This window comes from Amblyraja radiata, chromosome 27 (genome assembly GCF_010909765.2).
Source record: "Amblyraja radiata isolate CabotCenter1 chromosome 27, sAmbRad1.1.pri, whole genome shotgun sequence".
NCBI classification, from domain to species: Eukaryota; Metazoa; Chordata; class Chondrichthyes; order Rajiformes; family Rajidae; genus Amblyraja; species Amblyraja radiata.
In genome coordinates, this window is record NC_045982.1 from 4,792,992 (window position 1) to 4,809,352 (window position 16,361).

At 37.5% G+C, this 16,361-nt stretch overlaps 1 protein-coding gene across 15 annotated transcripts in view; it reads right to left on the reverse strand.

The window, feature by feature from the left end:
- LOC116988342 (protein 4.1-like) overlaps nt 1-16,361 on the reverse strand; it is a 102,536-nt gene that overhangs the window by 47,457 nt on the left and 38,718 nt on the right. For 14 of the 15 annotated variants that reach the window (XM_033044947.1, XM_033044948.1, XM_033044961.1 and 11 more), the window contains 6 exons: nt 9,946-10,438; nt 8,493-8,705; nt 6,885-6,989; nt 3,335-3,377; nt 2,549-2,624; nt 366-584 (listed from right to left, as the gene is read on the reverse strand). In XM_033044947.1, coding sequence (XP_032900838.1) covers nt 366-584; nt 2,549-2,624; nt 3,335-3,377; nt 6,885-6,989; nt 8,493-8,705; nt 9,946-10,431 — 1,142 coding nt within the window. In that variant the 5' untranslated portion in view covers nt 10,432-10,438. The remainder of the gene's footprint in view (nt 1-365; nt 585-2,548; nt 2,625-3,334; nt 3,378-6,884; nt 6,990-8,492; nt 8,706-9,945; nt 10,439-16,361) is intronic. The other variant, XM_033044960.1, reaches the window with a different exon arrangement.

The following is a 16,361-nucleotide window of genomic DNA, read 5'->3' on the forward strand; positions in this document are numbered from 1 at the left end:
CTCTAGTATTTCAGCAGAAGAATTCAAATCAGGTTAACGAAACACAATTTGTCTTTAAATATATGTTTTTACAAATCTTTTATCAACTCAACCTTGTCCATGTGCCTGTTTTTGTTTGCTTTTTGTTTACCACTTTGAAAAGCTTCCCCTTAACCATTAGTATGCTAATATCTATAGTGTAACTAAGATACTGTTAATTTCCAAAGTGCACCATGAACAATAGGTATAACCATATTTAAAAAACGACGGACCAATTTCCAAGATGGCACCAGAGATATTTATCGAGGAAAATAGAATTATGATCACATGAGCATTTCAACCAGCAAACTTCCAAGTTAAAAGGTTTTTAATTTAAGAATGAATACCTGTGGGTTTTATGAAGCTCCTTTATTTTTTCTTCCAGTTCTTTTGTTTGATTTGGAGCCAACCTTAACTCTGTGAGATAATCTGTTCCATGTAGCTCTGGATCATATTCGCCCAGCTCTGACTGAACTGTATACGATCCCAAAAGGGCAAGAGTAACAAATGAACAAGGCAAACATCCAGTAATTATGTCCTGACGCAGCTGAAGACATAAGTAATATCTGAAAGAACACATTTGTAATCAATTGTATTTTAATAAGCTATTGGAAAGAGTAAATTTAAAGCACAAGTAAATTCCACATAAACAACCCTAAATAATTTTGAATAAAGGTTAAATAAACATATAATAGATAACTTGGGTAATGACATGTGTTGCAGCTTAACTGTGTAGCCAATAGTATTGGCAATGGTTTGATAATGTATTATAAAGAATACATCCCACTTCCAGTGGAATACCACTAACTGCATGTTGCACTCCAAGCCACAATAAATCCCAATTTAGAAATACATAACTATTCTATCATCCTCACTGGGTCTAACTACCGTGAGTAGATGTGCGCTACTTGATCAGTCACATACTGTGGGAGAACCGCAGCAGTCAAGTAGCTCATTAGTACTTTCTCAAGGACAATATATGTGGGCTTCTCTACATAACATAAATGAATGAAAAAGAACAATGAAAAATAAGGAAGTAACAGGTGTTTGGAAATTCACAGGTTAAGGTACAGAGCTTGATCGTGTTCAAAGCAGCAAGTGAGTGGCATTATAACAAAAGCATGCTGCCAGTACAGTGCATGCACAGGGTGACTGGTAACAGATGAAAGAAAAGCAGTTATCCAATGAGGGTAGAACATCGTTTGCAATAATTGTAGGGAATAGAAAAGGAAAATGACATATAAATACAAAACAGTACAGAATAATCAATAAACAAATGTAAAAAAGTCTGACAAAATATCACAAATTATAATAAAGTTGCAGCTGTGTCCTTGGAAGAATTAATCACAAAGTTGTACAACATGGAAACAAGCCCTTTGGCCCAACTCATCCATGCTGACCAAGTTGCCAAATCAAGCTAGTCTGACTAGCCTGTGCCTGGACCACTTCCCTCCACATTTTCCTATATATACACCTTTCTGTGTCTTTTATGTGTTCTAATTTTCCCATGCCTATCACTTCCTTCAGCATGGATAAAGGACTCCTATTGTTTACCCTTCATCAACAAAACATATTTCCCATCCACCTATTTTCAGACTCCTTGTTGTTCATCCCCTCTACAGATGCTGCCTGACCCTCTGAATTCTTACAGTACTTTTGTTTTTTGTATGGGGGGGGGGGGAGAATAACATAGGTTAGGTTAGGATGGGTGTGAAAATGCATGGGTAATTTTCAGTCCTCACTTGGTGTGCTGAAGATGTTTCGCTTATTGTGTTGTGTCTTTCTAGGATTCTATGATGCTTAAACGCTTAGCCTCATGCAGCTGTAATGAAATATATGCAGTGTTTAACCCTTACATTACAGGAGTAAAGTCTAATATTTTCAGGGTACTTTGGAGCACCAATATTTGATAAATACATGAGGTCTGCATCAACTGATTGTTGGAGAATATCATGGGGGTGAGTTGCAAAACAGTGCTCTCTGTCAGGAACAATGAACCACCAAAATATTTCTGGGATTTTCTCAACTATCTAAATATGTATCCTGGTAACTGCAGTCAATTTCACTCTGTAATGACTGTGAATACCAACAGTTTTGCTGGTGTTATTACCACAAAATCCAGATCTTTCATGAAACAGTTCTGGAAATAGTCGAATCAACTACAAATGCCCGTTTCATTAGTTTTAAATAATCCGCTTTCAGTATGCTATGGAATATTGTAAACAATAGTCTTCTAAATAATATTTTGAATACCTATAAATAGCTGTTAAAATCCTAACCAAATTATAATCCAGCCCAGCACGTTTTTTATATTTAACCATCTTAAAATTATTCTATTTTCTACTGCCGTGAAATGAGTGTACTTGCACAAGATTTCAAAATTTACATTATTATTTTACACACATTTGTAATTACATGGTAATTATATTTAGTACCCATGCATACCCAAGCAAAGCACTTAACATTTTCAAAAACATTATGATCAAATATATGATCGATTAAAAAAAATTAAGAGAACACAGCTGTACACCTTGTTATATCTTCAGTCAGCTGTGCAGGGTCTGGAGGGTAAAACTTCACATTGAAAGTAAAATCCCATGGACCACCTGAAGCAGAAAGAAACAATGTGTTGTCATTAAACCCTGACCGTCTACGATCCACCAAACCTCAACTCACTTTCTAACTTAAGTCCACAACCTCCAGCCCCCCCCCCCCCCCCCCCCCCCCCCCCCCCCACACACAATTGTGACCCTGGCCCATGGATCACAGCACCACTACACTTCCCATTGACTCCACCCTCCCTGCTCCATATTTTAGCTCTGATCACCAAGTTCCCAATTGCTCTACTGCAGCTTTGGCCCTGCATTACCTAGATTCCCTTCTCCGAGTCATTGCTTACTTCCAACTCTGGCTGTGATCCCCATCATCCCCCATCAGTCGCAAGTTCAGGATCTAGACCTGGCCTTCAATGATAATTTATTTTGCAAATATTCAAGGCATTAAAGTCAGAGAGACCATTGAGAGAATGCGTCCAAGTGCAAAACAGAATTTCAAAAAAATCCAAGCCATCATGAAATCCCTAATGTGTACAAAATAAAAGTGCTGCTTATGCCAATGTTACATTACCAACATGTTCAGATTTATTTGGTGAGGAATTTATAAACAAGTAGCTGTGGGGAATCCTTCAAGGATCATTTAAGATCTATGTTGCACAGACAAACTCTTAGAAGCTTTGGAATACATCAGACAATAGAATCCTGCTATTGCGTAAACCAGATAAGTGATTTTAGATGGATTGGATGAGAAAATATCTTACCCTGCATTTGCTTCTTAATCTCTTTGGTAAGATCCAGCCAACTCTGAAATCATAAAAAAATGTTACATGAACTGCTTGTTTGACAAATATAAATCACATTGTGGACCAAATCCTGAACAATAGGTTCAACATATTAGTGTAGTCGCCACAACTATAATCATAAAAGAAAGCTCCTTTAGCATATTCAAAAGAAAGGAAAAAAAAAACCTGTAGCCGATACGTCCTAATCCAGGCATCATTCTGGTAAACATCCTCTGCAGGCTTTCCAAAGCCTCCACATCATTCCTGTATCGGGGCGACCTGATCTACACGCAATACATAGAAACATAGAAAATAGGTGCAGGAGTAGGCCATTCGGCCCTTCGAGCCTGCACCGCCATTCAATATGATCATGGCTGATCATCCAACTCAGTATCCTGTACCTGCCTTCTCTCCATACCCCCAAATACTCCAAATGCAGCCTAACCAAAGTCCTATAAAGCTGCATCATGACTTCCTGACTCTTATACTCAATGCCCCAACCTATATACACAAGCGTACCATTTGCTTTCTTTACCACTATCTACTAGCGTTGCCACTTTCAAGGAGTTATGGACTTGGGACCCAAAATCCCTTTGTACATCAATGCTGTTAAGGGTCATTCCATTAATTGTATATTTTCCACTTACATTTGACCATCCAAAGTTCAACACCTCACATTTGGTCGGATTAAACTCCATCTGCCATTTCTCTGCCCATTTCTGTAGCTGATCTATATCCTGCTGTATACTTCGATAGCCTTCCTTACTATCCACAATCCCAGCATTTTGGCGTAATCTGCAAATTTACTAATCAAGCCGTCTACACTTGTGTCCAGGTCATTTATATGTATCACAAAGATCAGAGGTCCTAGCATGGATCCTTGCGGAGCCTCACTGGTCACAGATATACAGCCTGAATATTGTCCTTCCACCACAACCCTCTGTATTCTATCAATAGGCCAGTTCAGAATCCATAGGACCAAGTTACTGATAATCTGCAGTTCACAACTTTTCATACAATATTTTTATAACCTCCTGATAATTTTACATATCAATCAACCTTTAAACCAATACCTCTTTAGGGCAACTCTGACATAAAACTTTATTTGTAAACCCAGAGTCCCCAATTTACCATCATGAAATATTATGAGGTGAATTGCCCACATGGAGTTCAGAGTGCTAAAAATGCCAGATTATCAAATGGATTATAAAATTAATTTCAAATGCACAAGATATTCAGTTTTGGTGCCCAAAATCAATATGGTTTATTTTCCATAAACATGTTCAATATATGTAACTAATAAATAAAGATCAGGTATACCTGGTGTTCTGATGCTATGAGATTCTCATTAATGACAAATAATGTGCACTACAACTCTGGCTCACAATTGACTCCATGTTCAGTTATTCAGATCACATTCAGCTCTCAAAAGCCAGGGATAATGACAAGTGTTTGATAGCACTATTTAACCTTACTCATCAAATAAACCAAAGCCATTCAAATGGTTCTAAATAGAAATTAAATTATCTCTGAGGGTTCATTCATCCATTATTCTTTCCCAACTGTGATGGAAAGTGATAACTGAACTCCTTATATAATCAAAATCACCGTGCAGACCATTTAACCAGTGAACAAAATACTTTGGATAAAAAGTATAATTTCTCAAATTGCACAGCAATCACATCTCAATAGGAAGCAAAATTAATGCGATGTTTCAAATGACACAACATGCATAAAGTGCTCAGTATTTATGTTATGTGTATAATCCAAATGCAGACCAATCACGACTTCTTTGAAATACACAGCAGGCTCAGTCACATACATCACCGACTACTGGAGGAGCAAATATGAAAAATAGTCTAAATACTAGTTCGCCAGCACTTTATCTTTCACAATGCTCTGTTCTGCTTTTACAAGTCTGATAGCATCTCACAGGTATCTACCAACTTGATATTGCCATGCAATTTCCTTCATCATGGGAATATACTGAGCCCCATTCTATAAAACCGGCAACAGTACTTTAAATGGTAAACTGTGCCTCATTTAGTTGAAAGCCAATATAAATCCTGAATATAAAAGCACTAAAGTAACAGAATACTTGCGCCATTAATGTTAGTTGATAAATAATTTAAACTACCAATCTATCCATTTATTCACCTTCAGGAACATTTTCCAGATACACCTTTCCTGCCAAAACTTATTAAATATTTGCTCATCTTTCTTAACATCTTCATCATTTAATACCAACACAAATTTTCAGAGCAGATTTGTTTAATACAAGAGGCAAAGGACTTTCTTTACACAGAACATCTTAAAAACAATGTTGTCCTTTGCTGGCACATAAAAGATTACAGGGAGATTTAATAGAGACAGATGTTCAGAATAAGAGAGTGTTTTGATGAGGTAAACAGATAGATGTAAGCGTCACAAGGGTCATAGGTACAATTTTGGAAGATGACTGGTAGAAGGACCAGAGATAAGATAACTTTTGTTTTTATGTAGTGAGTTACTCTGATCTGTAATGAGTTAACTGTAATGTAAGTGCAGTGAGAACAGATTTAATAATTATTTTCAAAAGGAAATTGGATACATTCTTGAAGGAAAAAAATGCTAGACTATGGGGAGAAGAGTTAGTGAATACTAATTGGTTGGGTCTTCACAAGACTTGGCTTCCTTATGTGTGGTTTGATTCCGTGAAATGTAGGAAAGGAACAGCTTGCAAGAATATATACATTCTGGCACTTTCCTACTATACCATTCACATCCAGAAAAGTGATACAAATAATCCATTATTCCATTATGTCATGGTTTTCTTTATATTCAAGAAGTTCTACTATAATACGATAGTTGCATTCATAAGAAATGTTATGTTATAGAAAAATCCCACTGTAAAAACTATTGTGTTAGTGGGGAAAGGAGATTAGCAGTAACAGAAGTTATTTCTCTCATAGGGTTTCAAAAATAAATATCCTTTTAATAGCTATAACTTTTTTTGTTACTGCAGGTTAAAAATATTAATGGGTGTACATTACATTGTTTCATAGAGTATCATTGCACCCATGTCAAAATAAGTGATTAGTTGTCAGTTACAAGGGCCACCTGTAGTGAAACTGACAGACTGTTTTTAAGGGACAATGTCCAATTACAGGGAGATTACATGGAAACAGTTTTTTCCCCCCCTAAGGGTTTTTTCTCCTCCAATTCAGTTTTTCTTTCTACTTTTCAATTTTTGAAATAACTTAAGCGTTTCCCTTGGTCGCAATAGAAATTGCTTCATAGCCAATTTGGCCTGCATAATACAAATAGTGCTGCCTGATTTATCAATATTCAATTTGTGGTATGAAAATACACATCATAGCAGAACTTCCTGCATTTATAATTCAAAGATGAACATTGCTTGCTTACATCTGACAGGTTATTAAGCTGAATTATCAAATCAAATTTTGAATGCCTCAATAAGAAAGAAAAAGGATAGCTAGATTTTGACATGAACATTGCCTGATTTTGAAAATAAAATAAAGTTTCTTACTCTCTGATTTGTTGAATCCCAAAAGGCCAGTCCAAAATAGTCCTTCTCCAGAAGATTAAGATGTTGACACACTTTAGTGAACAGCTCATGCCCCTTGGAATGTCTCTGTATCAACAAGGATATATTACAGTATTTTAATATGTATCAGTTTGCGGTACCACGATTTAAGAGGCGGAATACTTTTAATGCTCAATATTAAAGCCAATTCATACAACATCATCAAGTATTGCACATGCATTATTGCTGTGTAATTACACATGTTGTCACTAGGTTTTGGAGAAGCATAATTTATAGTGCAATTTCTATTACAGCGCCCATTTAAACTGTGAACAACAATTGGCGGTGCAAGTAAAGATTTTGTTCCAGCAACAGTACCTTGAGTAATACAATACTGAAATAAAGCATTGTTTGTTGTAGCATCTGAGAATACAGCACTTAAGTAATCTGCAACTTGCCAATATACAATTAAGCCTGGTGACAACAATGATTGGGGTGACTTTGTCAATGATTACTATCATCCCTTTGTCAAGTCAGATTTTTTATTTTTTAGAATGACATTTAGCTTTTGTATTTAAACAGACTCCCGTCAACTGGCAACATTAATGCATCTCCCTGGATATTACGATTAGATAGGACCCACTGTTCGGCCATGCTAAGAGCACTTCAAGCAGCTATAATGCACTGTGTGGGCAGTTCAGCTCTGGGGTTTTGCATCCACTGACAATCAAAGGAAGGTTAGGCTCAGACGTCTAGTTCACGAAAAACTAACATGCTCTAGAAAAACCAAACTATCTATATTGGATAGAAATTCATTCTTGCTATTTTTGAAAATTGCTTACCTGCATTTGATGCAAAATAACCAACTTGTGTGTAACAACACTGCAAAATTATTTTTTGAGACAAGTGACTTTACCACTGAAAGCCTACAGATTCTTTCCCAGAAACATAAAGATAAGACAAAATTGCCATAAACAAAATCAGTATTTTTCTCCTGCTTTCAATCCCAGCCTTATAGTTAGTTCATCCATGGCAGGTTAAGCTATTCTGCTCTCAAACCTTTTTCAAACCCGCCAGTTTATTACAGTGTAGGTCTTGGCAGTTCATTTGTGGTTCTCTGCTAAAATAAGGTGGCTAGACTCATGATAGTGAGCTGGTGTCCCACCACACTGCAGAACCTCTCTCATATAACTCATCAAATAGTGATTAAGCATTTAAGTTTACAACAGAGAAATTGCAAACCAAAGGTGCAGAAGATTTTGTGAAGAGAGGATTAGAAAAAGAGTGGAACACCCCAGAGCATTCTTGCACACCTAGTGGCTAGTTAAATGGTGCAAATACCTGGAGGCAGGTTATCCTCCCATCCTCTCAGTTGGAGAACAGTGCAGTACGACCAAAGAGTAGGCGGGAAAACAAATGAAAATTTGTTTCACACATATTGCTTTGAAGTTTATCTTCAATGCAGACTATTACTGGGCAGACCCCCTTTTGGTTACAAGGTTTTAGAAGTATCTATGAACCTCCCTGGCCAAGTTGACACCTAAAATCTTAGTCATCAGTTGAAAGCCACAGAGAAAATATTAAATGCAAGAAAGAGTGCATTATTCTTACCTCAACATCACACTGAAATTCAGTTTCATCCAAAAGAGTCACCTTACAATGCATGGTTTTTGATTTTTTGGCAACCTTGAGTGGTGGTTTTAAATCCTTACTGGTTTTTAACTCTGTACTTTCAGTTTTTTCCTCAGTAACATCTAGCTTTACTTCATCCTTAACTTCAGAATCCTTTTCTGGGCCAATATCTTCTTTTTCCTCTTGGGCTGGCTGTAACATAAACAAAATTGTTAAGCAACTGTTACAAATTATCACGTGAATTTCAGGAGTCTTCAGCCCTGAGGATCACATTTCTTTTTACAGTTAAATTAATATACTTTAAAGAGCGATAATTGACAAATGACCTTCAGATTTAAATAAGACAACACCACTAAAATCAATCGCAACTCTGATGGGGAAAAAACAAATATGATCCAAGACAAAAAGGAATCTATTTCTTGAGATTCACAGGTAGATTTTTGAGCTAACCATCATTAGCAAGCGTTGCCATTGTCCATAGGCTATAATTTTCACTGCATTGTTTTGATCAGGTGAACTCTAGTTCAATAATGACAAAATAAAAAGGTATTCTATTTTTAAATATTTATTTTCCACATTTATCAGTAAATCATCAGTAAAGCTCTCATCCACAGGTAAAACTTTACAAGCTGTGCACTAAAATAAACACAATTATTCTGATAAATGGATGGAGAAACTAGTATCCATCCAAAACCATTCTTGAAATGGAAAAAAACCCTCCTTATCCCAATCATTAAGCCCTGTAGCTATGCGGATGATCTTGGTTTAATCATCATTTATCAAGGACCTATAGCCCACCTATGGGTGTAGTTATTTAAAATGAGTAGCAATTTTTAAAAGATGTACGAAAAGGTTCATTCTTCTCTCAAGTCTTATTGATTTTGCACCATTTTATGAGGTTTCTTTTCAATCAAACTTCTGATTGCATAGAGGACAAATATTAGTCTTGCAAACTTGCAAAACAGAAGCAACTGTCTAAAAGTGACTTGCAATGTTAACATACATTACATCTATTCAAGGGTAAAATGGTAAACAAAAATGGCAGCAGGTGAGAAAATTCAAGAATACTTTTAAATTATAATTTTAACTAACATTGATAACGAGTTAAATTTTTGATATGTAATGAAAGCTATTCCCCCAGTAGCTTGGCTACAATGCATATGGTATTTATTTCAACATTATAGAGCTTGAGCCAAAGTTTCATTCAATTCAAAGAAAGCAATTGCTCCACACGGAGGAACATTCCACCGATTTAGATTTCTTTTGCACGATATTGCTATTGCAGAGTAGTTAGTGCAATTGTGGATGGAGCATTGCTTTGTGGCAACAAAAAGTTCCCACTGCATGCACGACCAGACTTAAAACAATCAAATACATTTTTACATCATGTGGCTATTAAGCACAAATGTATTCTAATAAAAGTACCAATTACCTGAGTTTCAGCACTGCTAACAGAATGCAAATCTAATGTTGCTTCTTCGTCAATGTTATCATCCAGCTCCTGATCTGCGATAGGTGCTCCTTGCTCAACTAATTCGCCTTCTTCTGTTTGCTTTATCGAATCTAGTGGTTGCTCTGGTATTGCGTTGCTGGGTTCAGAAGCGACACCAACCTCCTTTCCACTTTCCTCTTCTGAAATCTGAGACTTGGGTCTTTTAAACCAGCCAGGCAAGAAACGAGACAAGCCTTTACTACCGGATGACTGCTCCTTCGCTGCCTCCTCTTTGTTGGTTGGAATACCATTGACTGGTGTTGTTGGCGTGTTCTGGTCTCCACCCGCTTGCTTGTCCACCACCTCTTCCAACTGCTGATTCTCCTTTGGCTGACTTTCCGGTTTGTCAAACTTGGGAGGCTCTTGTTCAGAACTTGGCTGCTGTGGATTTCCTGTGGCAGCACTCAAGCTAATTTCTGTTGTCATGATGAGCCTTAAAATGAAACAAAATAAACACTTAGATACATATCTTTTCCAAAAGTTGCACTGCAACACATTATATTTTTCAGCGTCAGTACAGCAGTTCCAATAGAATTATGTGAAAATAAATTTGTGAATTGAAGAAGAAATGGTGTTCAATAAACGAGACATTCAAATCAGACTGTACAATGGTGTAACTAGAATGAGTGCTGTCTTCCTCCGGTGACTCAGGTTCAGAATCCAAGTCAAGTCAAGTCATGTTTATTTGTCACGTACACATATGAGATGTGCAGTGAAATGAAAGATCCTGATCTCCAGTGCCGTCTGCATAGAATTAATGAGATGAGAAGAACTTTTTTCACACAGAGAGTGGTGAATCTCTGGAACTCCCTGCCACAGAGGGTAGTCGAGGCCAGTTCATTGGCTATATTTAAGAGGGAGTTAGATGTGACCTTTGTGGCTAAGGGGATCAGAGGGTATGGAGAGAAGGCAGGTACGGGATACTGAGTTGGATGATCAGCCATGATCATATTGAATGGCGGTGCAGGCTCGAAGGGCCAAATGGCCTACTCCTGCACCTAATTTCTATGTTTCTATGTTTCTATGTAACAGATTCTCCCTGCAATTAACTGGAAAAAGGGATTTCCCACTGAGCCCGAAGAGACCGATGGGCCAAATATCACAAAGAAATATGAAAACACAATAGCTCCCAGGAACAACTTTTAAGCACTATTTTTAAATGAACGAAACAAACCGCAATATTTCAGGATCATCTGATTTCCCAATGTCAGACTAATGTTTTCCTTATGTGCAATGTAGTTGGAAAGCAAATAGTATAAGCTGAGAGAACAGTTTAAAAAAGTTTGGACCTTAGGCATCTAACACCAAAGGCACATAATGCAAAAGAAAGTTATGATGAATATTTGTAAAACATTAGTTTAGACACTACCGTAAGAAAGATGCAATGGCCTTTGAGAGGTTGTAAGAGAAATTTATTAAAATTATGCTAGGATGATAGAGACTCTAATTACAGGTAGGGACAAGAGAAGCTTGAGCTGTTCTACTTCCAATGGGAAAGAATGAGATGGAACCCTGATAGAAGTAAAATAAATTCTGCTATAATGCACATTTCCAGAATATTGAAGGGTGTGAAAAAGGGTCTTGACTGGAAACGTCACCCATTCTTTCTCTCCAGAGATGCGGCCTGTCCCGCTGAGTTACTCCAGCTTTTTGTGTCTATTTTCAGTAACATTAACTGGATACAAAGTGAGTGATGATTTAGGAAACACTATATGCATTATGCAAGCAGAGTTGGTTATACCGCAATTTTGATTGAGAACTAGAGAACCACTTAAAAGCTATTTTGTGAATTAACAGGCGGAAAGAAAATAACCTGACCCAAAACTTGTTTTCATGTAACCTTCCTGCAGTAATCAAGGCACCATTGTCTCTTAAGACAGCTACTAATGTAACCACGGCATGTTATTGAAAGTGACATGCTAATCGCTTCTATTGACACTTGTGCAATGAACAATGTTACATTAATCAATGTAACATGCAGCCTTAAGTATTTTTAGCTTGCAGTAATAAATATAAATTTAGGTATTAAAAAGCCCTTTACTTTTGATAATCCTGTAGGAAAAATAACTGCAGGACCCCCCCCCCCCTCTCCCATAGACACAATGGTCTTTATTAAGCAATTTTCTATAACAAGGTTTCTTAAGAACACAACTATCACATTAAAGCAGAACTATCTGTTTATTAAATGTAGCGTAGATGGAGAGAAGCCGCTCTGACCAGTAGAAGAATCAAGAGCTAGAAGTCACAGTATGAAGGTGATCTTTTAAAAGAACCCAAATTGATGCAAGGATCAATAGCTTTTCTTTAAAAGGTTATGGTGAAAATCTGGAGTCTGCTGGTGTTGAGCAAGGGAGGCAAGTTCAACCATGGCATTCAAAAGGGAACTGCAAAAGTATTTTAAAAGAGAACATTTGCAGGGGTATGGAGAGAGAGAGAGCAGGAAGAGAGCAGTAGATTGCTCTTGCATGGACCCAGCAAGCACGCGATAGCCTCTTGCATCTGTGAGTGTGTGAAATTGTATAGCACATAAAACTAAACCTAAAGGAATGCTTTAATAATTATATAACAAAGCTGTTTTTGCAGCAAAGAGGGTGGTGTTATCAAGAGAAAAAAACATTTCAAAATACGCACATTTGCAGAAATGCAGTTACACCCCAGTTCTATGGAAACCAGTAACAAAACAAGTCCACAGTATGTCCAAGGAGACCCATCACTTGGTCATTCATTACCTCCTTGCACATCAATTTAACACCCTTAAGAGAACTCCCCAAATTATCAAACATAATTGTATCCGACACATACTTGGACACTGCACTCCAATAAATACCAAAATATTTTATGTAACACTCATGTCAGTACATCTGGAACAGTCACTGTGCACTGCTGGAAACTAATTTTGACTGCCTTATTAAAGCCACAATATACGCCACTTGGGGCACCAATGTTCATTTAGATGATTGATATATTTGAGCCAAATTTCGCTGAAGTATCACATGGCACACCCCATCAGCTTTCCTGCATTTTCTCCAATTACAAGATTCGGTGTCATAAAAAAGTACAAGTTGAGAAGGGAATGCAAGCACAACAGTGCATCTGAGATTATACAGAGTAATATGACTATGGACTAACCAATGCAAGTTGAGAATTAAGTCGTAACAACAGAAACCAATCAAATCAGGTACAAAAAGAGAAATTAGATGAATGAAATGGATTGAGAAACAAAACAGTAATATTCACATAAAAATGTATTTACATAATGCAGAAATACGATTGAACATCTAAAATAATTTTCTTTCAAGGTTGAAGAGGTTGAATAGTACTTGACTAAATCAATATACTGTGGCAAATGCAACTGCCCAAAATCTAAGCCCAAGAGGAGAGAATGAGGCACAAGAGATTACAGATGTTGGAATCTTGAAAACAAAGTACAGGAGGAACTTGGCGTGTCAGGCAGCATCTGGGGAGAAAATGGACAGGCAAAGTTTTGGAGAGTTCAGCAGGGATATGAAAGACTATTCCTCCAGTTTACGTGCGGCCAAGCACTGAAAGATTGGTATGGGAATGGGAAGAGAAGTTAAAATGGTTAACAAGTAATTACTTAAATTTCCGTACATTCCCACCCCAGATGCTGCCTGATCCGCTGAGTTCCGCTAGCATTTCGCATTTTGCCTGAGAGAAGAAAACATGGCTATATGCCTTTAATTTAATCTAATTTGGATTCTGCCAAAAAGAAGTTGAAATAATATTTTGTGGCAACTGTCCCAGAGTAAATCAACTTTAAGAAAAGTCACTACTTTTAAAGTTGGTATTCCAAGAACCAAATTTAACTTTGTCAAATTGGTAAGTTTGTGATTTTACCAGTAGCATTTTCTTAATAATTCTCATAATGAATGATTTATAAATGTGTGTGGTTGATTGATCAGCAAACCTGTTTCGTGGTTTTATGTGCTTCCCCAGCACCTTTACAAAGTGGGATCAGGAAAGTGCAGGGATGTATTTTTTTAGTAATGGAATGTGCAAAGTTAGAATGCTATTGGGGGGCTGTATTCCTTCAACATTAGCTCCAAGCAATTCAAAGTCAACATTTTATAGCATAGGACTCTCCTGCTAGAAATACAAAGGGGAGGTTTATTATTCTGATCTGACAACACACACTTTTGGTTGGTAAAGGTTCAACAACCCTCTTGTACGCTTGAGTATTCAGAATGTTTGCAACTGTTAATCTACACGAGTAAATACGTCTGGGTCCACAAGAAAATTATGAGCAATCAATAGTTTGTTTCAAAGTCGACAGTTATCATAAATTTCGCAAACCAATCAAGGTTAACTGTCAAAACTCTGAATCAATTTATACAATAATGTTAAGCTGCTCGCTGAACTTTACTGTTGTCGGATGCATAATGAACCACTACATCCAACTTCAATCTTAATAAGTACTTCTATAGATAAAGGCTGCCAGAAATTTGAAACTCTTCTGCAAATTGAAATCTATGTTGAAACATTTGTTAATTTTAAATCTACAATTGACAAATTCCTTTAACCAAAACATATGCCAAGCATTGGTAGGTTTGTGAGTTGGGTCAAAGATTAACCATGATCTCATCGAATGCCTTAAACAAACTATTTTTGTTTCAACTGCATCATCACAATGCAATAACACAAGGAACATTGAAATGCTATTATTTTTAATCATTTTGTTTGCATATAAAAAATTTTTCATAGAATTTAATTTTTATTAGGAAAATAAAACAGAATAAGATTGTCATCTTTTCAAAGCACTACAATTTAGTAATGGTTTCATAGTATTGTGTGTTTCCCCAAATGCCTTTACAAATTTGGATCAGGAAAGTGCGGTGGTATGTTTTTCATTGGCAGTATATTCTGAGAACTCCATAACCTGGCGATGTTAGAGTCCTATTTTTATGTACATGCAAAACCTGGCACTAACTTCTCCTGGGAACTCATTCCATATATCCACCATTCTGGTTAAAAAGCCTGTCGTTCTGTTCTCCCTTAAATCTCTCCCTTCTTACCTGAAAACTATATCGTCTAGGTTTAGACCGCCCTCCTCTGGGCAAACAGACGTAACCATCTACCCTATCTATGCCCCTCATAATTTTGACAACCTCTACACAGATATCCATTAGCCCTATCGGCTCCAGGGAAAACGGTCTATTCAACACTAGCCCTCCTGTCCAGACAACATCCTTGTGCATCTTTTCTGCACCTTCTGAGACAATGACAATTCAGGTAGTCATCTCAAAATACAGGAAGGAAACAATATTGCCTGCAACAAAGATCCAAATCCACAAAGAAGATCCACATCTCTCCCAGGCCAACATTCCCATCACTAAGATCCTGATTATACTTCAACTTCCAGCACATCACATTATCCCCAGTAATCTTCCAGGCATGATAGACGTTGATGTGCACCTGATCTAACCTCTCAACCGTATCTATTGTTCCCGGTTTGGCTTCCTGTACATCGGTGAGACTAAACGTAGGTTTGGCGACTATTTCGCCAAACACCTGCGTTCGATCCATCAAGGTCGACCAGATCTCCCTGTTTCTAACCATTTTATCTCTTCTTCCTAATTCCATGCTGACCTCTCTGGCCTGGACTACCAGGGAACCCATGCACAAACTGGAGGAATAGCACCTCATATTTCACAAATATTCACAATATTTCAACAAAGTATGAACACTGAATTCTCCAAATTTAGGTAACTACCAACCCCCCCCCATGCCCCACCTGGGCACACATCTATTTCTCCTCTTCTACCTACATTTCTTCCTCCAGTTTCACAATATGCAGTATTCAATCCTTTTCTCTCACATCTTCTGGCTTTTCATCTCTGGCCTTTATCCAATCACCTGTCCATCAACCCCCCCCCCCGCCCTCACCTGTATCCATCCACCTGTTACTTGCCTTTATCTTGCACTAAATGTTATTCACATTATTCCTTTTATCATGTATCTGTACGCTGTGAATGGCTCGATTGTAATCATTTGTAGTCTTTACGCTGACTGGTTAGCACACAACAAAAGCTTTTCACTGTTCCTCGGTGACAATAAACTAAACTAACCGAGGATTTCAAATTAAATTCCCTTCAGTGCATGCAGCTGAACTTACTCTAATGTGTACCCCAATGAGTGAACAACCTGTCATGTCAGTACGCCTGTTAATGCACCCAGATCAAATGGGGTCAAGAGCGTTCACGCCGCGGCCCTGTTTCCACCACCACGTATAAGAGCACAAGAGGTGCAAGACAGACACTGTTGTATGTAGGTGCCGCGAAGTGTATTCAGCTCTGGCTGAACAACTTCTAATCTTGTATGTGGATTCGATAAGAAGA